The 24,658-nt window shown below is 38.3% G+C and overlaps 1 protein-coding gene across 4 annotated transcripts; it reads left to right on the forward strand.

Moving 5' to 3' along the window:
* Positions 1 to 158: 158 nt before the first annotated feature.
* On the forward strand, positions 159 to 24,221 carry TMEM59 (transmembrane protein 59). 4 transcript variants are annotated; one of them, XM_005665403.4, is made up of 9 exons: positions 265 to 466; positions 4,257 to 4,289; positions 5,558 to 5,663; positions 7,156 to 7,250; positions 10,453 to 10,605; positions 12,312 to 12,393; positions 13,260 to 13,344; positions 16,964 to 17,072; positions 23,581 to 24,221. In XM_005665403.4, exons 1-9 carry the CDS (start codon positions 278 to 280, stop codon positions 23,734 to 23,736), a joined length of 1,008 nt encoding a protein of 335 aa, XP_005665460.1. In that variant the 5' UTR covers positions 265 to 277; the 3' UTR covers positions 23,737 to 24,221. The 4 variants fall into 4 exon arrangements, with proteins under 4 accessions (NP_001038023.1, XP_005665460.1, XP_005665461.1 ...); XM_005665404.4 differs by having other exon boundaries at positions 13,263 to 13,344; NM_001044558.1 differs by lacking the exon at positions 4,257 to 4,289 and having other exon boundaries at positions 159 to 466; positions 13,263 to 13,344; positions 23,581 to 24,212.
* The last annotated feature ends 437 nt before the right edge of the window (positions 24,222 to 24,658 follow it).

Here is a 24,658-nt window from a genome sequence, read left to right on the forward strand (position 1 = left end):
AAGAACTACATGCCCCAGCGTGCCCCGCGGAGGGAAGGAGCGCTTCGCCCTAGCACTCGCGAGAGTTGGGTGCACCGCCTCTGGCCAACCTAGAAGTTTATAGACCTAGAGGTGCGGCGGAAGGCAGCAGATTCGGGCGGGTCTGGGCGGGGCTGAGTAGACCGCGGAGGCGGAAGCAGCAGCCCGTTGGGCGGGGAAGGGGCTGGTCCTGGAAGGAGGAGGAAACCTTGAAAAGAAAACAGCAACAAGCTGAGCTGCTGTGACAGAGGCAAACAAAATGGCGGCGCCGAAAGGGAGCCTCTGGGTCCGGGCCCAACTGGGGCTCCTGCCGCTGCTGTTGCTGACCATGGCCCTGGCCGGAGGCCCAGGGACTGCTTCCGCTGAAGCGTTTGACTCGGTCTTGGGTGATACGGCATCTTGTCACCGGGCCTGTCAGTTGACCTACCCCTTGCACACCTACCCCAAGGTAGGGCCCGTCCGAACCGGGCTAACAACCCTCCCTGGCCGCTCATCTGTCCGCTGTCGGTTCTGAGAGTTTGGCTCTTCAGTCCATCCTTCAGCCGCTGTCTCTCATCCGTGTGGTTCTTGTTTTCTTCCCTAATCCTACCCGCAATCCGATCCTGCTGTGATTACCGGAAGTTTGTGCCGCACCTACCTTATAATAGGCTCGGGGACACAAAAATAAGCAAGACAGGACCCCTTTCTTCTGGGGGCTTGCGGGGCGGCAGGGGAGACGTACGCTCGGAGGGAGAGGAGGATCTGGAGGATTAATGCGAGCTCCTCACCTTCCAGGGGAGTCGGGGATGGTGGGGGGGAGGGGAGCGGTGGGAAGGAGAGGGCTAGGAGCAGCCACAGCAGTCCACCAAAGGTTTGTTCTCAATGCCTGTTCCCTGAGCGCGTCTTAGGGCTGGGAGCGTGCTCTCTGTTCCCGGAGTCAAACAAGTAGGCATTTCCACCATAGAATGAAATGTATTAAGAAAGAGTTGGGAGACTGCACTGGAAGGGCCTTCCGTCTGTGTTGAATAACTGTGCAAGACGCCTCCCCCCCCCGGGGGGGGCTGGGGTGGTTTAGAGAAAAAGCAGTTAGGTTTCTGCTTTCAGAGAACTTAACGTGCAGTGCAGCAGAAGGCAGAGGGAATTCGTGGAGTGGGAACGAAATGAGAGTGCCCCTCGCAGGGGATCTCAGCTTATAGAGAGAATGACCCTATCTCCTCCTCTCCCTCACCCTTTGCCCACGGGTTCTGTCCTTAATTCAATTCCCCTTTTCAAGTTGTTTTTGCAGCTTCTTAAAAAACTGTTGGCTCAACATTCTAAATTGCCTTAGTGACTTCCTCCACCCTTCCGAATATATAATTTGGCTTCATGCCCCTCCCCCCACGGCCTTTCTTCGTAAGAGCTTTTGCTGGTCTTTTTGCCCTTGTTCTTCCTTCAGCTTCCCTATGTTGTATGCTAGCCCTCTTTGCTCTCTCAAACTACAAAGCGACTACGGGGGACAGGTTTAAAATGTTTGCATGCACTTTCAGGCTTTTGAAATGAAAAGTGTAAATGCTCTCACTACCCATATGTCTGTTTACTGCTTTTTTACATTGCTAGGATTACCAGTTTTCAAGAAAAATTGTGGGAGAGGGGATTATCAAATTTTCCATCAGAGGCAAATATAGCAGTCAAGAGAGAAATGAGCAATTTTGACTTCCAGGCTTAATTCAGTGTGTACTGCTCCGGAAAACATCATTTTCTTCTCTTCTTTAAACCTCTCATAATTAAGAGGATTGTATGAGGTGTATCTTTCTAGCTATTGGATGTTTGGGTTGATTTTTTTTTTTCCTTTTTTGAGATATTCCTAGCAGATTTGTGGTAATTTGAATACACGTGCTAGGAAAATAATTAACAGTTCATTTCTGGAACTGTTAAGTACTTTTATAGCATCCAGTACTTTGTAAAAATTGATGTGATATCAATAAGTTGTTTTTTTACTTATTCAGGAAAGCTGTTCTCCCCAGAAACTCTAAATCATCTGACTCCCTGTATGTCCTGGACTTAAAATGTATTAACTGTCTGTTCTCTGTTAGCCAGGAATGATGGGAGATTTACTTTCATTATCCCTAATTCTCATCCTGTGAAGTTGAGTTTTACAGTTGAGGAAATCAAGGCTCTGAAAGGTTAAGTGAATTGCCCAAGGTCACAGAGCCTAAAAGTACTGGAGTAGTAGGAATTTAGGCCTAAAGCTGGCTACAATGTGCTGCCTTCTATTAATAAAGTTGTAGTGTTAAAAATATTTAATTTATTTATTTTACTGATTTCTGTTGGTTCTCCTTCAAATTATTGTGGTTTGCACTTGAAGAAAACAGCGGTATTGTAAGAAATTAGATGAAATTACAAGCCCACATAGCCTCTCTTGGTCTGCTATTTGTAACTGGCAAATAGAAATCTCATTTTAACCACTTTTTCAGAATTAATTATTTGTTGCGAGAAAACAGGATACTGTATTACCTTTTTATAAGTAGATATATGAAAATTAAAATATTTAACCCTTTAACTTTCTTCAAAAGTGCAATTGCGCAGTTTGTCTGGGTCCAAATACGGAAGACCTAAGTCATGTTATTAACAAAGATAGTTAGAGCCACTCTGGTCATTTTTTAACAGAGTGTGGGCTTGGAACCATACAAACCTGGCTTCCATTCCTAGCACAGCTTTTACTATCTGTGTGTCCTTGCTAGTCACTTAATGGCTCATGACTTCATTTTGCCAACTGTAAAACAAAACAAAACAAAACAAAAGCCCTCACACTTTGAAGAGCAAGTGTGAGGATTAAAGATAATATACATGGCACTCTTAGCACAGTACCTAACACATGGCAACAAATGGTTATTTCCTTTGTCAAATGTCATAAAACCAGTATGGTATGTGTAGTGTATTAGTAGTGCTGAGTAAGAGGGAGGAGAATAGTTAGCTCGACTTACCTCAGGATAAGAAAATGCATGTCAGATCTATAGATATTAGCGTTCATTCTTTAAGGGAGGTTCATTAAGTTTCCTTCTAATTATTTAGCTGGTATCGGTTTGGTGGGGAGCATCATTTCCTTGTGCTCTAAGATAGTAGAGGTATATTTTATATAAGCTTGCCAGTCACTCTGGAAACATAGGACATGAAATATTTGCTTGGATTAATAGTATTATCTAGAACATGAAACACGTATTCAATAAGGATCTGATCTTTTTTTTTTTTTTTTTTTTTTTTTTTTTTTTTAGTTTTATTGGGGTATAATTGACGTAAGGATATGATTCTTGGGAGTTCCCGTTATGGCTCAGTGGAATCGAATCCTACTAGTATCCATAAGGATGCAGGTTCGATCCCTGGCCTTACTCAGTTGGTTAAGGATCCAGCATTGCTGTGAGCTGTGGTGTAGGTTGCAGATGTGGCTCAGATGTGGCATTGCAGTGGCTGTGGCACAGGCTGGCAGCTGTAGCTCCGATTCAACCCCTAGCCTGGAAACTTCCATATGCTGCAGGTATAGCGCTAAAAAGAAAAAAAGATTCTTAATAGCTATGTCTACTTATTAGATAGTACAGCATAATATTAATGATGTGAAAATAAAATCATATATAAATAAAATAATAACATAAAATATAATCCTCGATTCAAGATTGATGTAAAAGTATTGCCACTTTTACAAAAAAGTATAGCTGTTTAACAGCTGAGGAAACAGACTAAGAGAGATTAAGTCCCTTGCCCAAAGTACAGAATAAGTGGTGAGGCTGAGCTTCTCACTAGGGCTGATTCTTGAGCATAGGCTCGTTCACCATGTTACACTCTCTTCTGAAAATTGTACTAGAGGGCTTATTGGATTGATTTAAAAAAAGGAAAGTTATCTGAAAATGAAATGGCATGCAGTATAGCTCATACTAATGAGCTTGTGCTTCCTCTGTGCTATATAAGATAATCTGTGGTGCTTTAAAGACGTTAGGAGAATTCTTCCAGTTTTCTAAAGCCTGCAAAAACTTGTCAGGTATGAAATTTATTTTAATTGTTAAAACTTTTTCAATTAACCACAGCAATAAATGCAGCTAGAACTGAGGTCCAAAAATGTGCTACCTTCAAAGTTGTATAATAAAGCTTGTTTAATACAACAGCCATCTCTCCTTAGTGGATTGTTGCTGCTGCATAAATTTTACTAATCCTGCTGGAAAGAAATGCATACCTTTGTATTCCTTTGGTTGCTAACTGGTATATGCACGTGCTGTTTCCCTCCTTATCAGGTGCCTGCCAGTTTGTACACAGTGGATCACACAGTAAGTTGAGGGGGCTCCCCCATCTGTACTGGTTTGTTTCACATACTATACATCTCATCAAAGAAAAACCTGTTGAAATGGTTGTCATTAGTCTTATCAAGCAGTTCAGATTTTCCGGCAACAAAGACTCTTTCCTGTCCTGAGCTCTCACACATGTGCAATGATGCCTATAACTGTTGTTTTCTATTTTTAAAGTGTATTGTTATGATTAACACTACTACTATTTATTGAGCACCTTCAGTGTCCCAGGAGCTATACTAGGAGTAGCTCTCTTCAAGCATTATCGAGGGGTTTGGAGATAATTTATAGGTATTATTTCCTTTTATGATGAGATAACAGATTTAGATAGGTAAAGTAACTTGTGCAGGGTCACTGATCTGAAAGGTTTTAGTCTAGATCTGGTTGATTCCATTGGCCTTTCCCAGATGTCACAAGTTGCCCTTGTTTGTGTTTTTAGTTTAAGTAAATGAAGTTTAAAAAAATCCTTTAGGGAGTTCCCGCTTGGCTCAGCGGGTTAAGAACCCAACTAGTGGGGTTCCCGTTGTGGCGCAGCAGAAACGAATCTGACTGGAACCGTGAGGTTGCGGGTTTGATCCTTGGTTTTGCCCCATGGGTTAAGAATCTGGTGTTGCCGTGAGTTGGTGGTGTAGGTCAGAGACGTGACTAGAATCCTGCGTTGCTGTAGGCTGTCAGTTACAGCTCCGAATCGACCCCTAGCCTGGAAACTTCCATATGCCACAGATGCAGCCCTAAAAAGAATCCCCCCAAAAAAATCCTTTCATTTAAGTATGTGTGTAGATGTATAACGCACTTTGTGGAGATCATTACGGCACTATTTGCCATGTGAAGCCAGTCATGATACTTCTGATGAGCCAGATGATTTGTATAAATATTTATGTGGCGGAAGTACACCACTGGTCCTAAGGTACTTACTTACTTATTTCTACCTCTATTAAAGTTCTGATTATGACACGGTTATTTTTAACTTTCCCCCCAAAATATTACCATGAAATATGGGAAAAGGGTGATGTTTTTACCCCTTAGATTTCTTTCTTGGATATCACTTTTAAAATTAGAAACTAAAACTTCTTTATATGGCAGAGGTCTTAGGTATTACCTGACTCCTATTGCTTTTTTTTTTTCAGTTACAAAACTTATGGGACAATTTATAATAAACCCTATTAACTTTGCTTTCTTTTTGACCATTTTCCCCCCTGAGGGAAAAATACTATTTTTTTGGTAATCCTCCCTGTTCTTGGACTCCCTAGGAGGAGGAGTTGTACGCCTGTCAGAGAGGTTGCAGGCTGTTTTCCATTTGTCAGTTTGTGGATGATGGAATTGACTTAAATCGGACCAAACTGGAATGTGAATCTGGTAAGATGCTATGCCAATAACATCAGCAGTGTGTAACATCGGTCTTTTCTGTAACTTGTGTTATGCTTTTCATCTATTTTCCTCAGAAAATGAGAAGAGTACTGTTTAAACTAGTCATTCAGCATATTTTAATTATTATGAAGTTAAGTTTTAGTAGCTGCTGCTAGAAATTTCGTATGCTTTAAATTCCATCTATTTGTTGAGACAGTGTTTATTTTGTACTGTGGATAGGGCACCTTTGTTTAACCAGGCATTTGGTTTAGACAAATGCAATAGCGATTACCCTTCTCAAAATTCATCACTACCTTTTCAGTGGTTACTATGATTTTCCTAAGCCTTTCAATTATAGGCTGGTTGACTTAGCTCCAAGTTTTTCTTACTGAATCAGGCCTTTGACTCAGTATTTAATAGTATATTCTTTGTGGGTCATGCCAATAAAAGAAGTAACTAGAATCTTTGTCATCTTTTTTTTTTCTTTGTCGTCTCTTAAACCTCTATTCTTACCTTTTACCAAAAGCAGTGTGTTTAATAAAAAGAAACCTGTAATCAGGACAAAATTGATATTTAGCTTTTTTTAAGAACTGTAATGGAATTGCCTCCATTCACTACGTTACACTGTTTATTCAGTGTAGCTGGAGGTACCTTTCTCCCAGCCACTAGACTGCTACTCACATCTAGCCTCTGTGATATCATAACCTATTTTTTATGACTCGGCCTCCTAAATGGCCATCTCATTATGTGTATAATGCTTATCAGTTTATTGTCTAGCACCTTTGAGAAGTATATTACAAATGCATGACTGGGTAGAAAGGAAAAATTGTTATAGTGGTAAGGTGTTATATCACAAGAAAGATATGGCTCTTGTGAACTAAATGAAGAGTGTATATATGGTAGAGACTTATTCCAACTTTAGAATCCTGCTGTAGAACATTTTTCTAAGTTCAGTTTTCTCAGAATTTAGAATATTAGACGGATTGTTTTATTTTTCCTTGCCATATGAATACCCTTCTCAACTGAGTGTTCCAGTTCTTAACAGTAATATCATATAGCTGTGTAAATGACTGAACTATATTATTTTGCTCAACCCCCTGAAGTGGGTGGTGGTATTCTAATTTTAGACATATAGAGGTCAAACAGCTCCTCTTGGGTCACATATACACCAACAGATGATGGAGCCAGAATTTCAGGATGTCAATCCAGTGTTTTTTCCACTCTGCATACCTTAGCTACGAGAGCTCAAATGAATGTCTTCATATAGCCAGAGCTTGTGTAATTAATAGACTTACGTGAAACATTTGACTTGTGAGAGGTAGAAGATATGAGGTTTTATTAAATTAATACAGTCACTGCTGTTACTAAATGTGGAAATTCATGTTGGTGAAATATTTTTTAACTGTAAGAAATTTCTTTATAAATTGTAAGACTCCTTCTTTTCTCTTCCTTTTCTTTATTTCTCTTTTTTTCTTTTAAATTGACTGTTTTTCTCTTACAGCATGTACAGAAGCATATTCCCAATCTGATGAGCAATATGCCTGCCATCTTGGTTGCCAGAATCAGCTGCCATTCGCTGAGCTGAGACAAGAGCAAGTACGAAACATACTGCCTCTCAGAAATGCCCGCTTAGATTGCACTACTTGTATTGAAATGTTTATTACCTAGCTGTTCCTATTTTAGTGTTATATTTCATAATTAATCTTCAGCAAACAAATTATGTTTGCAAATTAAAAAGTTGATTAATTATTTTGTATAATGCTTTATTGTTAAGAGATATGTTCACAGCTATAATCTCATTTTGTTTTTTACCCTCTATCCAATGTTAATATTATCCCCACTTTCCATATGAGAAAACTGAGGCTCAGAGAAATTGAGATTTCCTTTTTTCATCCCATCTGCCATTGCCAAATAAATCATTATTTCTCATCTGTATTACTAAATTAACTTCCAGTCTATTTTTCCACTTTTCTACTTCAGCCCCACCTGGTCAGTCCTTTAGTCTGTGTCCAGATATTTATTTTCCAAGTAGAATTCTCATGTCATTTTGCTATCTTATATTCTTCAGTAGCTCCTCATTACACATACAGGTTTAAGTCCAAACCGCTTATCACAGCCTGGCTCCTGATTACCTCTTTTATGTCATCTCTTATAATTCCCCACTCTTTACAGCCTATCCAAACATACTGGGAAAAGTTTTTTTTAGTTTATTTATTTGTTTATTTATTTTAGGGCCACAGGTGCAGATATGGAAGTTCCCGGGCAAGGGGTCAAATTGGAGCGCCACAGCCACAGCCACACCAGATCCGAGCCACGTCTGTGACCTAAACTGCAGCTCACAGCAACGCCAGATCCTTAACCAACTGAGTGGATCCTCAACCCAGTGAGTGGGGCCAGGGATAGAACCCCCATCCTCATGGATACTAATTGGGTTCATTTCCACTCTGGGACAAGTTTTTTTAATTTTATTAATTTCGACATAGAAAATACAGCCAAAAGGTAAAAAAATGTACATACAGCTGACCCTTGAAAAACATGGGTTTGAACTGCACCTCCATTTACACTTGAATTTTTTTTTAAATAAATAGTACTCCTGCACTACATGATCTGCAGTTTGTGAATTCTTAGTTGTGGAATCACGGCTGTGGAGGGCCAACAGTAATCTGTGTATATTGCATTTTTCAAGGATTGGCGATAGAGTGAAAAGTCTTCTACTCCTGTATCTCTTAGCCACTCAGTTTTCCTCCATTAATGTAGCCAGGGTTACCAATGTAGAGGTATTCTATACATATACAAGGATACATGTATATAAGTATAAATGAAGAATGCTTATTTATTTTTACTACATACATAATATTTCATGTATGGACGTATCTGTATAAGCACTCTCATTTATGGACATGTAGATTGTTTCTTAATTTTTTTTTTTTTTGTCTTTTGTTGTTGTTGTTGTTGTTATTGTTGTTGTTATTGTTGTTGCTATTTCTTGGGCCGCTCCTGCGGCATATGGATGTTCCCAGGCTAGGGGTTGAATCGGAGCTGTAGCCACCGGCCTATGCCAGAGCCACAGCAACGTGGGATCTGAGCCGCGTCTGCGACCTACACCACAGCTCACGGCAACGCCGGATTGTTAACCCACTGAGCAAGGGCAGGGACCGAACCCGCAACCTCATGGTTCCTAGTCGGATTCGTTAACCACTGCGCCACGACAGGAACTCCCTGTTTCTTAATTTTTTAATTTATAAATAATGTTGCTTATTTTTCACATGTATATCAAATAAGATCACAAGAATAGAATTGATGAGTTAAGTATATGCACTTTTAATTTTGAGAAATAGAGCAAAATTGTCCTCCATGGAATTAGTATCGGTTTTTAAAATTGAAATATAATTCATATAATAAAATTCACCCTTCTAAAGTATTCAGTGCAGTAGTTTTTAGTATATTCACAAACTTTTAAACTATTATCACTGTCTAATTCCAGAACATTTTCATCATCCAAGGAAGAATTCAGTACCCATTAGCAGTCACTCCATTTTCCTCCTCCCCCCAGTCCTTAGCAGTGTACTACTTTCATTACAGTTATAATTTGCATTTCTCTTTTTTGAGTAACGTTAAACATATTTTCTAATTTTTAAGACTCATTCTTAATTCCTTTTAATTGTTTACATACAGAACAGTTCTTAATATTTATAAAAGGACACATTATTTCACACCTCTCTTCCTTTTATGTATCATCTGCCCAGTGAATCCTTTTGACTCAAGACAGGTGTCATTTCCTTTATGTAGCCTTCTTAACCAGCTCTCAACCCGGTTGGGTTAGGTGCCTCTCTTCATACACAGGTATCACCCTGTATTTTGTTTCATCTCTTTCCTATATAGATTAAACACAGGTATATGATAAATAAAACACATGGTTCCTAATCTCTTAAAATTTATAATCTCAGTGAATGCTTATACAGCAAACTAATCAATGAAAGATTTCACTGGCTATTAAGTGGGAAACTTGGATCATGAGTACAGATCTTCTGATGCTAAAATCTTCTGTCTTAATATCCCATACTGCCTCTCTTTTGAAATATAGCAGAACCAGCAGAAATTATCATAGTATTAAAAATCAACTACACTTCAATAAGACTTTTAAAAATGAAAGAAAAAAAAAAAAGCAGAACAAAAGCTATCCCTAGAGTTCAGCAAATGGTATTCCACACTTACACTGTAGAGGGGCCCACTCTGCTGAGTAAGTCAAGAAGTCAGAATTGGAGAGGAGGTGATACTAATTAATGTAAAAATCTCATCAGTAGCTTACTGTGTATAGTTAGCCCATAAATACTTTCCTCACTCTGCCCTGTTGTCAGATGTCTTGCATTTTATGCATATATTCTTTTGATAGAATTTTTTTCCTTTCCTTTTTCCATTGGTGTTCATTATAGAATGATTTATTTTACGTGAAAGCATTAAAGATGAGAATAGCATGATTTGTCCCTTCCCCTTCTACCTCTTGAGGCCTTGCTGATCCTTATTTATTCAAGTCTTAAGATTCTCCACATTTTTGGACTTAATTCAAATTTTGATAGATGTGACAGGTAGCTTATAAGTGTGTTTGGTGGCAAATTAAAGGATCCTGGGATTTGAAGCTTCTCGATAGTTAACTTACATAAATAATGAAGAGTTTAATGCTAATGATTGTGGTAGAATCACTTAATGATTTATACCCTCTCAATAAGGATTTATGTTCTCTTGAATGTACATATATAAAAATTAATGCATTTCTTACTGAATTTTTTTTTTTTTTAAGCTCATGTCCCTGATGCCAAAAATGCATCTACTCTTCCCTTTAACTCTGGTGAGGTCATTCTGGAGTGACGTGATGGACTCGGCACAGAGCTTTATAACCTCTTCATGGACTTTTTATCTTCAAGCTGATGATGGGAAAATAGTTATCTTCCAGGTGATGACTGTGCTTCATAGATTCATTTAAATACCAAAAACAGTAAAGTAGGTGTCTTAAATGAATGTCTTAGCATAGAGCCGAGTGCTTATTCCCTTACAAATATGTGTCATCAAATAATAATTACTTTTTAGCCTACAGTAAAACATTGGGCATTAGAACCCAATGTGACTTACCCTTTCTTCCACTCATTGGAAATTTATTTAAAGCCTATTGTTCCTTATCTAACAAGACCTTTTGAGTCTTCTAAATTTTAGAGTGATTAAATTGACAAAATGAGACTACTAGGTATAAGAAGACAAGTTAATAAAGGTTGAATATAAATAGTGCTATGTATTTATATCACATGGATATTAGAGAAAAGCAATGTGACATAATTTTGAGTTGTTAATAGTGCTTTTCCTCATAACTCTTAGAGCTTGTTGAAGAAACCTATTGCCTTCCAGAGAGGTAATTTTTCTCCTACCTCATTGATCACCATGTGATAGGATAAAAGTAGCTGCTATTTTTGAAGGTTCATATTACCAGGCATTTACATATATTATCTTAAACCTTCAAACAACTTCACGAGGTGGTATTATCACTGTCTTATTGATGAGAAAACTGCGAGCTTAACTTGTTTAAGGTCACCCTGCCAGTAAATAACAGAATTGGGCTTCAAACAAGGCTCATGTACCACCGTACTGTCCTGTCTTCCTTTCAGTACGGTTGTTAAAATTCCTCAGATTTACCAGCCAGCAAATGATATTGTGTCACGTTCTCTCAGGTAATGATTAAAGTAAGCCTTTTAATTAGCATTGCCAATTGAGGAGCTTACTGTGACTAGTATGTGATTTTTAGCATCATCCTGAGTCTTGGGTCCCCTGTACTTAATTTGGTAATAAGTAAAACATAGAAGGAATTTTCTCTCTTTAAATTCATAAACAAAGAGGTCCCTGGTGGCCTAGTAGTTAAAGGATACAGCATTGTCACTGCTGTGGCTTGCATCACTGTTGTGGCTCAGGTTTGATCCCTGGCACAGGAACTTCTACATGACACAAGTGCAGCCAAAAAATTTAATAAATAAATTCATGAATAGTTCTTTGTCTGAAAGCTACTTAGTTAAAGCTTGAGTTGACTCTGATGGTGGAGCATTCTTTGATTCCTGATTAGGTTTGAGATTAGCTCTATTTCTCTGTGTTACGTGTGACTTGGATGGAGAAAGCCCTACTCCAGAGAATCAGTGCTGCATAGAAGATATAAAGTATGGAGTATTGAGCTATGGTTTATGAACTGCTCATAACTTAAGGAAGAATGGAATGCTTCAGATGAGATGAAATAGAGATAATATATATTTAACCAGAAATTTTGGCAGTCTGCTAAAATTTCCTGATCGACTAGAATTGGAACTCATTTTTGTAGGGTATGATATATAATGTACTATGTTATAATTCCCCCCCTTTTTTTCTTTTTTCTTTTTTTATGTTGTCAGGAAATTAAGCTGACTAAATTCTTGCTGATGCTAGAAATCTGTTTCATTGCAAGGGATTGGATCTAATGTTTAGCAAATGCAATTAAAATATATTGCAGTTAATATGTTTTTTTTATTAGTACTGTTCCTTTTTCTCAGTTTGAATGTTTGTAGAGATGATATGTTATAGAACATGCTACTGAGAAAAGCTGAAGAAGAAGTACAAATGACTTAATTGCTTTCATTATCATTTTAGTCCAAGCCAGAAATCCAGTATGCACCACAGTTGGAGCAGGAACCTACAAATTTGAAAGAATCGTCACTGAGCAAAATGTCCTGTAAGTTTTAAGTAGCTTAGGGTTAAAAACATTAGCAGTCAAAATCTAGTGATGGTAGAATTGGATGTATGATTGTTTTTATACTAATGGAAGGCGAACAAATAATTTCTAAAACTGTGGTTTCTCAAACTTTAATGTGTATTGGGCTCTAGAGAGCTTGTTAAAACAGATTTCTGAGCCCCACCTCCAAAGTCTCCAGTTTACCAGATCTGTAATAGGACCTAAGAATTCGCATTTTTAACAAGTTCCCCGATTTTGTTGCTGCTAGTTGGGAACCACAGTTTGAGAACCACTATTCTAAAAATATTCAGTGTTCTTTGAAGGATGTTTTGAGTATAAACTAATGAGATATGTTGGTATTTCCTAATAAATTAACCAAACAGTGAAACTACTCTGAAAATGTGTTTTCATTCTACTTTTATTTCTGTCCTAGAACTAAGTTTTAACTTAAAAGAATGTAAAACATCAAGCTAAAGCTGTGCTTACCTCTTAAAATGTATAACTTATACCTATTGTGGATACCAATTTCACTAACTTTCTAATTATTTTGGTGGGTGGATAATGGCAGCACAGAACCCAAGGCTATCTTTAACTTTAGACTTGAAAAAACCAAATTCTGTTATTACACTTAAATGTAGTTAAACAAAAAGCATCAATATCAGTAAGAACTTGAAAATAAAATCAGAAATTCATAATGTTGTATAATATCCATTGGTTTTTAATGTGCCAGAGGAGCTTGCATTCATTTTAAAATAAAGTACACTTATAAAACAGCAGGATATTTGTGCAGGATGTATCTAGAAGCAGTCATTTGAGCTCAGCTTTTGGAATACAGAATATCATAAACTTGTACCTTGTTATTTCAGCAGATTTGCAAATGAGAAGTTCACAAGCACACAGGAACTATCTTGAAGATGGAGAAAACGATGGCTTTTTAAGATGCCTCTCTCTGTATGTATTCATCTTCACTTACATATATAGGAGATGAAATCTGGCCTATATGAGAGAGATGCAGTCCTTATTATTTTACAGTTATATTAGCTACTTGAAAGTGGAAAACATTTTTTACTTTTTCCCTACCAAAGTTGTCTTTTTGGATATTTTAGTTTGTTTAAAATGTAATACTCATACTACTTTGATAAAACCCAAGCGGGTGGTGGTTTTCATGGTACAAAAGCATTCTTGTTCTTGTTAGGATCCCTCGATTTATGTTAAGATATGTGCTTTTCCAGACATTGCAGTTAACCTTTAATTAATTTAGTTGGAGGGCTGATTTTACATTTATTGAAAAAAAATTCACATGTAAGTGGATCCATACAGTTCAAACGCATGTTTTTCAAAGATCAACTGTATTTACATAGAATTTACATTTTTTTAGGTATTATAAGTAATCTAGCAATGATTTAAAGTGTACTAGAAAGGAATAATGTGGTGGCGGTAACGTGGTGGTTTAGCAGGTTAGGAATCTGTCATTGTCACTACTGTGGCTTGGGTCGCTGCTGTGGTGTGAGTTCAGTCCCTGGCCTGGGAGCTTCCTCATGCTGCAAGCATGGCAAAAAAATATAGTGTACAGGGACATGTGCAGAGGTGATATGCAAATGCTCCACCACCTTACCGAGGCAATTGCCCTCGGAGTTTGGTCTGGGAGTGGGCAGCAGTCCCGGAACCAATGCCCTGGGGATACCAAGGGACACCCATGTATCTGAATGGCTAGGGGCGGTAGATAGGGCTGTGGATTAAGGAGGGCTTCATGTTTTATACAGAGTGTCATCTCTATGCCAAGAATTCTTAAGGGTGGCAAGGGCAATGGTGGGACGTGGGTAATGGGTATCTTATGCCCTCCTGGAAGGGAATATCAAGCCTTCTGAGGGTGAGGACGGTTTTATCAAAATATACATGCTTCTACTCCTCCAGGGAGTTCTGATTTGAGCCCTCCCCCTGCCAAAAAGAGAGACAGAAGGCCGGAGCACTTAGTGATAATTATCTGCTCTGTGTTAGATACCAGAATAAGCACTTGAGAGGGGAACAAAGTGTGGTATATACTCTAGTGTCTCAGGTGTAATACTTCAGTAGTCCAAACTGCATGCTTCCTGTAATTTCTTATAGTAAAAATAGTTTCTTAACAGGTTCTATCAGGTATCAGGGTTATATTAGAACCCAAAAATTAATAGCTTTTACTGAACAAAGCCTCTTTTAAAGACTGGGTAAGAAAATGAGAATTTAACTTTACATTTTCCTTTCCTTTTTTTTTTGGTCTTTTTAGGGCTGAACCTGGGAACCTCCATATGCCACGGGTGCAGCCCTAAAAAGACAAAGGGGGGGGGCAATTTTTCTCTCTCTTAGTATTTAGGATTTTTGTTGCAGTTCAATATTTTTATGAAACCTAAGTAAGTACCTAATCTTAAGTTACAGTTTATTCTCTTTTTCTTCAACCTGTTTTTATTATTTTTTAATTTTTTGTTTACAGTTTACTCTCAGTACTGAACTACCTGGCCATCTTATTGGTGCCTTTTTTGGTTTTGGGGTTTTCTTTTTTTTTTTTTTTTTTTTTTTTTGCTTTTTAGGGCCATCTCATGGCATATGGAAGTTCCCAGGCTAGGGGTCAATTCAGTTTCAGCTGCCACCCTATGCCACAGCCACAGCAGCGCCAGATCCAGGCTGTGTCTGCGACCTATGCTACAGCTCACGGCAACACCAGATCCTTAACCCACTGAGTGAGGCCAGGGATCAAACCCGCATCCTCATGGATACTAGTCAGATTTGATTCTACCGAGCCATGACAGGAACTCCCTTATTAGTGCCTTATTGTTCTTTAACATTTTGTCACTATGTTTTATGTTATTCTTTTAAACCTAACATTTTAAACAGCTTGACTTGCTCTTTGAATCTTAATCTGTACTTTGGCAAACAGTAGGTCAATTATGGAAGAAAATTCCAATTGCTGATTCTTGCAATTGGCCTTTTACCCTAAGATATTTTATTTTTAAAACAAATATGGCCTATTTATTTATTCATTCTTCAGCTACCTCTATAGCATTTATTTATTTATTCATTTTTTAGCCACCCCTATAGCCACAAATATGGCCTATTATTTTTAGCACTCCAGGCCAGGGATCCAACCCATGCCACAGTAGCAACCCAAGCCACAGCGGTGACAACACTGGATCTTAACCCATTCTGCCACCAGGAAACCCCTATCCTAAGATATTTTAATCTTAAGAAAAATATAACTATATCTTTTTAAGATATGCTGTAATGGATTCAGAATGCCTCATAATAGATGCACTCTTATAAGCCAAAATGCAAGTAAATGGTGGCAGCTTAAATATTTGAGGTGTGCTAGAGAAGCTAACTTCTAGAAGCCTGTTGTGAATCCTGTATAAAACAAGTAGCCATTTCATAATCATATGTTAACTTTTTGGGATATTGGGCTTTCTTAAAGCACGTGTTATCTTAATACCTTGCAAAACATTAATATGTGACATTTGTATAGCAGAGTACAGTTTATAGAACACTTTGATTTGTCTTATCTCACTTAGTAATTTAAAAATACCCTTCACAGGAATTCCCCAGTGGCCCTGCAGTTTAAGGATCCGGCCTTGTCACTGCTGTGGCTCGGGTCACAGCTGTGGTGTGGGTTCAATCCCTGACCTCAGAACTTTTGCATGCCGCAGGCATGGTGAAAAAAAAAGAAAAGAAAGAAAAATACCTTTAATAGTAATTTGCTTTAATTTTGTATATTTAGCAGAAAGCCAGTATATCTGACTTTTTAATTTATAAGAGTAATATAGCCATGTTATAGAAACTTGAGAAATGGAAGAAAGGATATTATGCCACCCAAATATAATAGCTATTATACTATTTTCTTCTATGTTTTTTTTTTTAAATAGTTTTAACGGGAGTTCCCGTCATGGCTCAGTGGTTAACGAATCCGACTAGGAACCATGAGGTTGCGGTTCGATCCCTGGCCTCACTCAGTGGGTTAAGGATCCGGCGTTGCTGTGAGCTGTGGTGTAGGTCACAGACGCGGCTCGGATTCAACATTGCTGTGGCTCTGGCGTAGGCCGGCCGCTACAGCTCCGATTACACCCCTAGCCTGGGAACCTCCACATGCCAAGGGAGAAGCCCTAGAAAAGCAAAACGACAAAAAAAAAAAAAAATAATAATAATAATTATAATAATAATAATAAAATAGTTTTAATGGGAAGTTCCTGTTGTGGCGCAGCAGAAACAAATCTGACTAGGAACCATGAGGTTGTGGGTTTGATCCCTGGCCTTGCTCAGTGGGTTATGGATCCGGTGTAGCCGTGAGTTGTGGTGTAGGCTGGCAGCTACAGCTCCAATTCAGCCCCTAGCCTGGGAACCTCCATATGCCACGGGTACAGCTCTAAAAATAAAAGCCAAAAAAATAATAATAATAAATAAAATAGTTTTAACGGTAGTACCCATGAAGTTTATATTATTAAACTAAGTACATAAGTTTGGTTGCCTTTATTTGTTAAGAATCTTCTATTTTTTATATTATGAAATTTTAACATAGCTAGTTACTGATTTTTTTTTTTTTTTTCAGTAACTCTGGGTGGATTTTAACTATGACTCTTGTCCTCTCCGTGATGGTATTGCTCTGGATTTGTTGTGCAACTGTTGCTACAGCTGTGGAGCAGTATGTTCCCTCTGAGGTAAATTTAATTCTAACCCTTAGGCCATTTGAAGACTGAGCCATATGATTTACTTTTTTTAATGCCTTATTTCTTTAGAAAAAGAAAGCCTTTCTACTAATAGAATGAGAGAAGATCTGGTGGTTTTAACCACACACACAGGGGTTGACACACATGAGAATTACAGATTTTCAGCACAAGAATCACTTCCCACTTTTCTCTGGTGCTAACTACTGTAGGGACCAATGTATGTGGGCTGGTTTAAGTACAGTGTCTCTCTTCTCCCTAGATCTTTGAGACTGAAAAAAAATATACTGACATCAGTTTCTAAGGTGATATATAAGAAAGAAGACTTCGGGAGTTTCTGCTGTAGCACAGCAGAAATGAATCCAACTAATACCGATGTGGGTTCGATCCTTGGCCTCACTGAGTGGGTCAGGGTTCCGGCATTTGGTGTGAGCTATGGTGTAGGTCGCAGACATGGCTTGGATCCCATGTTCCTGTGGTTGTGGCGTAGGCCTACAGCCATAGCTCCAATTTGACCCCTAGCCTGGGAACTTCCATATGCTGTGGGTGTGGCCCTAAAAAGCAAAAAAAGAGAAAGAAGACTTGTAGAACCACTTACAATTTTAAATTTAACTTTGCCACAATTGTTAAGGAGTAATTGCTGCTTTAGAAGCAGCAAGGCTGGAGTGTTTGATTTTGAGTTAATATGTTCTGGATCTAACCTTGAGAGAAATGGAAAACCATCTTGACTTTCTTGGTAACTAGAATTTAACTGACCTCAGGAACATAGCTATTAAGGTAAAGGAGTTTTGTTTTGGAAAAAGGCTCTAAGTTGATGATTCAACTTAGCTTTCAAGGAAGGAAAATTATTTATATAACTAAACATAAGATAAATTCTATTGACATCAAACCCAACTGAAATAAACTAGCTCTCTTGTGCCTGCAAAATGCAGTAGAAAGAGAAAAGAAGAAAGGAGCAAAGTTAAAATAGGATCTAGCACGTAGTTAGCATATGCCTAGCCTGGTGCTTGAACATTAGTCTTATCTTAACTGTAAAAGTATGTCGTATTATAAGATTTACACAAGAATAAGGATTAAGGTAATATATTCCATGGGGGTTTTTTTGTTTTTTGTTTGCCACACTCGCAGCATATAAAAGTTCCTGGGCCAGGGATCAAACCCCATGCAAGACACTACAGTGACAATGCCAGATCCTTAACCCATTGCACCACAGAGGAACTCCATATTTCATGTTGTTGTTTTCTTTTTTATTGAGTTCATATGCTGTAGGCAGCTAGAAATTGGGACAAGATAATATTGATAACTGACATGCAGTTCTTTAAAATTAAAAAGTATTTTCAGGTATCTTACATGTCCAGCAGTACTGTACAACAGGTATCCACTGTCCATTCTGTAGATGAGTAAACAAGCTTATGAAGTCTAGGTAATTTCCTAGCACAACTATGAAGGGAATTAAGCTTCTGTCTTTTGACTCTGTAACTCCTGTGTCTTTTGCTATGTACTATCTTTCTGTAGCTGATAGGATGTTTAGGTGGCACAAATAATAAATACATAAAGTGTTAAGGAAAGCAGAGAGAGTGTGCTGGGATTGTCAGAGATAGGTCTTTTAGGTAATAAGGGTCTTGACCTGAACTTGGAAGAATGGTCTGGATTAGCAGAGAGAGGAGGGTGGACAGCTTTCCCAGGTAAAGGCAAGAATAAGCTAACTCTCAGGGAAGGACTGTAAGGAACTGACTTGATAAAAATAACGTAAATTAGGAAATTAAACCAAAGGGATAAAGTTAGACTGGATTGGGAAGAATCTTGAATAGCAGAAATATTAGAGAATGGGTAAATTTCTAAAGAAGTCATCTGTTTATGATATGATATGAACATCCTCTTGCTAATTAATTACCTACTTGTTTTCTTGTGTTCTTGTTCAGTTCCGATGTCCTTATTTTAATCATTTTATCATTCCTGATAAAGTTGAAATTACATCTCTTACATAGGATTGCCTTTGCCTATTACTTGCTTTTGAACTGCCCCATGCACTCTAAACCCTCATGGCACAAAGCTGCAAACCTATAGTAATAAATCTTTGTTGACCAACCTCCACCCTGTGGCACTTCTTCCTTCTTTTTTGTATCATTAGCACAATTCCTTCTCTTTACTCCTAGGATGCCCCTTGTACAAGAAAGATGAGTAAGAAGTTGGTATGGTTATTGCCTGGAAGATTGACTTGCTGGCCTCAGGTGGAATTTACCTTGTTAAATTCACCACCACCTAAATTCTGGTTCCCAGGCCTACCGACTAATGTTGAACACTTTCTACTAGTCACTGTTCAGCATGTTTTACATGAATTAGCTCATTTGGTCCTTTTATTAACTCTGTGAGATAGCTACTGTTATTATCCTATTTTCCAGATAGAAAACTGCAAAAGAGAATGTATAATTGTCCCTGTGTCACATACTAGTAAAGTGGTAGACTTTAAAATTCGAAGCCAGGTCGTCTGATTCTAAAGCCAGTACCCTTAAATTTTTTCAGTTAACCTGCCTGGAGTCATAACTTAGGGAAGCTGATGGTGTGATTTGTTTCAGGAACTCATCTTTGGTGTAACCTCTTTGACACTGGGGAGTTGAACACCGCTGGTACCCCATCGTTCGTGTTTTTGAGCTAAGATGCTCAAACTCTCTTACCTAAACAGTTCTTAGATGGGCATTTTATAGTTTTTACCTTCTTACCTCCTTGCTTGACTTGAGGAATTGACCTCTTCTTCAGGTGTTTTAGACATAGCAATGCCTCTCGTTTGGTTTTGTTTACGCCTTGTAGAAATGAGGATCTGTCCCTCCTTTTCAGATGACGCTTGATCTTTCCCTTCCTTTTAGATATTGTCTCTGCTGTGATAAATTTTATTTTGACTGTATACTTTAATTCTGTGAGACGTTCTCTCCCCTTATTTCTAAGTTGTTTAGCGAACACTTTGCTCTTCCTACATCGTTCCCCAGACTCCCGGCTCATGAGGCCTAAAGCATTAGAACACATGTGGAGGCCTGTTGGCAGTGTTACATTCCCTCCTGATGTCTGTGGAGGGTGTCAGTTTCATTGCCCTCTCAAGAACTCTTCTTCCTGTCTTTAACACTCAGAGTATGGCAGTACTCTCAATGAGCTTATACTGTTGTAAGATGTATTTTCTAGGAAAATGTATGGAAAACAGCCGTTTGAATTCACTGCTTTTCGGTTTTACTTTGTATGGGAGACCATACGTTGGCTAAGTAATAACATTTCCACAGTTTTTGTTGTTGTTGTTGTTTGTTTTTTTGTCTTTCTGCCTTCTCTTGAGCCGCTCCTGTGGCATATGGAGGTTCCTAGGCTAGGGGTCTAATCAGAGCTGTAGCCACCGGCCTGCGCCAGAGCCACAGCAACATGGGATCCGAGCCGTGTCTGCGACCCACACCACAGCTTACGGCAACGCTGGATCCTTAACCCACCGAGCAAGGGCAGGGATCGAACCCGCAACCTCATGGTTCCTAGTCAGATTCATTAACCACTGCACCATGACAGGAACTCCTAACATTTCCACAGTTTTTAAAATTATGAAAATGCTAGATACTTATTATAGCATTTATAAAGAAAAGAAGCAGAAAGACATCATCTAGAACTATTAATTGCCTTGCCCTTTTAGTGGAGTTATTTTGATAATGAAAAGTTGTTCAATTTAATACATACTAATGTTTTATTTCTTATTTTAAAATATTGCAGTATAAATTCTCCTTCCCTGATATTCGATCTCTTTTGTTTACTGTAAAAATAACTGAGAATTTAGCATTAGAAAAATTATTTCGATTTTTTTTAACCAAAAGTCAACCTATTTTAAAACTTTCATTGATTTTATTATTAGAACTTAAGTTACTCTGACCCCTCTCCTAGTAACATAAGACTCTTTTTTAAGTAATATAACTTAACTATGAACAATGTTATTTATGTTTTGTTATATTATTTACACATATGGTGCTATGTGTTTATAGGAAATCATAACCCTGCTAAGAGAATATGTTTTTCTTCAGAATGGACCTGGTATCTTGGAGTTCAAACATGAACTATAAAAAGCTTCCTTTTCAGGAGTTCCCGTCGTGGCGCAGTGGTTAACGAATCCAACTAGGAACCATGAGGTTGCGGGTTCGGTCCCTGCCCTTGCTCAATGGGTTAATGATCCGGCGTTGCGGTGAGCTGTGGTGTAGGTTGCAGACGCGGCTCGGATCCCGCGTTGCTGTGGCTCTGGCGTAGGCCGGTGGCTACAGCTCTGATTCAACCCCTAGCTTGGGAACCTCCATATGCCATGGGAGCGGCCCAAGAAATAGCAACAACAACAAAAAGACAAAAAAAAAAAAAGCTTCCTTTTCAGTCACTGCAAATAAAGCTTAAAATAGTAGAAATAAAGGCCAGGCCAGGAATGTGGCCTTTATTTTTCTTGTTTAGGAACGTTCTGAAATAATTTCTCTTCAGCCTGTTTCACACATAGTAGGTACTCATATGTCATCTGATAGTAATGCAGAAAAGAGTTGGCATTGGTTGATCTTAAAGCAGTCTCATTTTGAGTAACTTGACTTATAAAGATTTTTATCCTTGTTTCTCTACTTTTTTCCCCTGTTTTTTCACATTTAAGATGTCTTTTGGTGGTGGAGGGTTTCATGAGATGATCCTCTTCTTGTTGAGCTATTTAAGATAATAAAAGATATATATGTATGACTGGGTTACTTTGCTGTACAGCAGAAATTGGCAGAACATTGTAAATCAACTATAATAAAAAAAATTATTTAATTTTTTTTGTCTTTTTTGAGTCACACCTGTGGCATATGGCGATTCCCTGGCTAGGGGTCAGATTGGAGCTGTAGCCATTGGCTATATCACAGCTCACAGCAACGCCAGATCCATAACCCACTGAGCGAGGCCAGAGATTGAATCTGCATCCTCATGGATACTAGCCAGATTCTTTTCCACTGAGCCACGACGGGAACGCTCAAAAAATTTTTTAAAGATAATAAAAGAGTTATCATTCATGGTAGTCCTTGTCAGACAGGTCAAACCTGACTTATAAGAACAGGGTACAATAGTATTGGATATTCCTTTCTAGAGATCAGGCAGCCTCAGAAAATTGCCAAAGCAGCAGATAATGATATAGGTGCTGCCTTGGGAGTTCCCGTCATTGCACAGTGGTTAACAATCCGACTAGGAACCATGAGGTTGCGGGTTTGGTCCCTGGCCTTGCTCAGGGGGTTAAGGGTCCGGAGTTGCCATCAGCTGTGGTGTGGGTCGCAGATGTGGCTCAGATCCTGCATTGCTGTGGCTGTGGTGTAGACCGGCGGCTACGACTCCGATTAGACCTCTAGCCTGGGAACCTCCATATGCCGCGGGAGTGGCCCTAGAAAAGGCAAAAAGACAAAAAATACGTGTGTGTGTGTGTGTGTGTGTGTGTGTGTGTGTGTGTGTGTGTGCTGCCTTGATGTAATCTCATTATCTCTCTGCTTCCTTTTATTTATCAAGACTGTATTCATCTGACTTCACATGGTCAGTTAAGAAAGATTTTAGAACACTCCAAATAACATTCACATTAGTAAATGGAAATTTATGCATAACATACTCTGTGCCCCGCCCTATTCAAGGGATTAGAGTCATAGTGAAGAATAAAATCAAGATGGAAGTCTTGGGAGACTCAGAAAATAGGGTGAAACATGTCTTAAACTATAATAAATATTTTCTTGGCCTAAAAAAAAAGCTTTGTCTCATAAAAGAGACGAGAAAACAAATAAAAGTGCCGTAACTTTTTAATCCAAATTGTTAAGAAATTGAGTTTTAGAGAAAGATTTAAGTAACTTACATAAGATCACATAACTTGTTAGTGGCAGAGCCAGGCCTGATGGCCAGATACGTATTTACTAATTGAATTTATTTTTAGCCTTTATCAGTTTGACATTATCTAATGTTTTCTGTTAAAGGATGAGGGTTTATTTCCCTTACATTCTCTCTCAGTTCCAGCTCTTCACTTGTTGGTTTTTATAATGAATATTATTTTGTATACTTTAATGATTGCCTTTTCTTTTCTTTTCTTTTCTTTTCTTTTTTTTGTCTTCTGTCTTTTTAGGGCCACACCCACGGCATATGGAGGTTCCCAGGATAGGGGTCTAATGGGAGCTTGCCCGCCAGCCTATGCCGCAGCCACAGCAACTCGGGATCCAAGCCGCGTCTGCGACCTACACCACAGCTAACGGCAACACCAGATCCTTAACCCCCTGAGCAAGGCCAGGGATTGGATCTGAGTCCTCATGGATACTAGTTGGGTTCATTAACCTCTGAGCCACAATGGGAACTCCCCTCATATCTGTAAGACTTTGAGTAAAAGCATTCTTGAGGATGTTTCTGGAAATTCTTTTACCATATACCCACAGATTAAGTTGTTATTTGAAGACTTACTTGGAGAGGTTCCTAACTATCCCAATTGCTAATGTCCATTGATTGTCTTTTGCAGAAGCTGAGTATCTATGGTGACTTGGAATTTGTGAATGAACAAAAGCTAAACAGATATCCAGCTTCTTCTCTTGTGCTTGTTAGATCTAAAGCTGAAGATCATGACGAAGCAGGGCCATTACCTACAAAAGTGAATCTTGCTCATTCAGAAATTTAAGCTTTTTTTTTTTTTTAAAGAAAAAATGTAATAGACATCTAAATTTCCATTCCTCATAGAGCTTTTTAAGATGGTTTTGTTGGATATAGGGCTTAAAAATCACTATTAAATGCAAATAAAGTTACCCAAATCTGTGAAGACTGTATTTGCTGTAACTTTACCTATAATTTTTTTTCTAGTAATTTAAGAGAAGGATATTTGGGATTGTATTTTTATTTTACTAATCTCTGTAGCTATTGTAATTGTTATTTGCATTGTTTTTGTTTGTTTCTTTCTTAGTGAAATTCTAGGAGCTGAGCATTGTCCTTCCCCACCTCCTGTGGTGATACTGTCAGTCACCAGCTGAATACTCAGTAGGATATGATGCTCCTACTCAGAAATGGCCCACAACCTGTAATTTGAAATGTAGCAGAAAATGCCCTTTAATGACACTACATTTTCAGTTGTATGGAACTGAGATCATTAAAATTTTGTTTGAATAATAATGTTCTGAAATTTGAGTTAATATACTCCTGATTTTCCAGATCTTCCCTTTCACTCCTACCCAGCCCAGAAAATAATTAGGACATGTTCTATGGCTATTTATTGAGCAAATTGAAACAAAAATGATCTTCTCACAAGTGTGTTTTATGTTATTTTGCACAGGCAATAGATTTTTTTGGCTGGATGTATCTTTCCAAAGAACCATTTTTCTCTGTTAGAAAGCATATGAAGTGTAAAAAATATTTTCATTGAGAGTAATTCTGTGAAACAGACTTAAGTAGAGATTTTACTTTGCAAAAACTATTGTTATCATCCCTTTATCATTATCAGTAATGCAGACACAAATATAAGAGCACATCAGTCTTGACCCGATTCAGTGTCGTTTTACCATGAAATGTTAAATGACCTTGCAGACCTGTACGTCCTCACTCCGGGGGGC

The sequence above is a fragment of the Sus scrofa genome, chromosome 6 (genome assembly GCF_054392235.1).
Source record: "Sus scrofa isolate SSC_HxYL_T2T_F1_AM1 chromosome 6, Sscrofa_HxYL_maternal_Yorkshire_Landrace_v2.0, whole genome shotgun sequence".
Taxonomy (NCBI): domain Eukaryota; kingdom Metazoa; phylum Chordata; class Mammalia; order Artiodactyla; family Suidae; genus Sus; species Sus scrofa.

Coding starts and splice junctions, on each gene's coding strand:
- TMEM59 (XM_005665403.4), top strand. CDS start 278: ATGGCGGCGCCGAAAGGGAGCCTCTGGGTCCGGGCCCAACTGGGGCTC. Junction 467..4,256: donor CCTTGCACACCTACCCCAAG/GTAGGGCCCGTC, acceptor CCTCCTTATCAG/GTGCCTGCCAGTTTGTACAC. Junction 13,345..16,963: donor TTTTTAAGATGCCTCTCTCT/GTATGTATTCAT, acceptor TTTTTTTTTCAG/TAACTCTGGGTGGATTTTAA.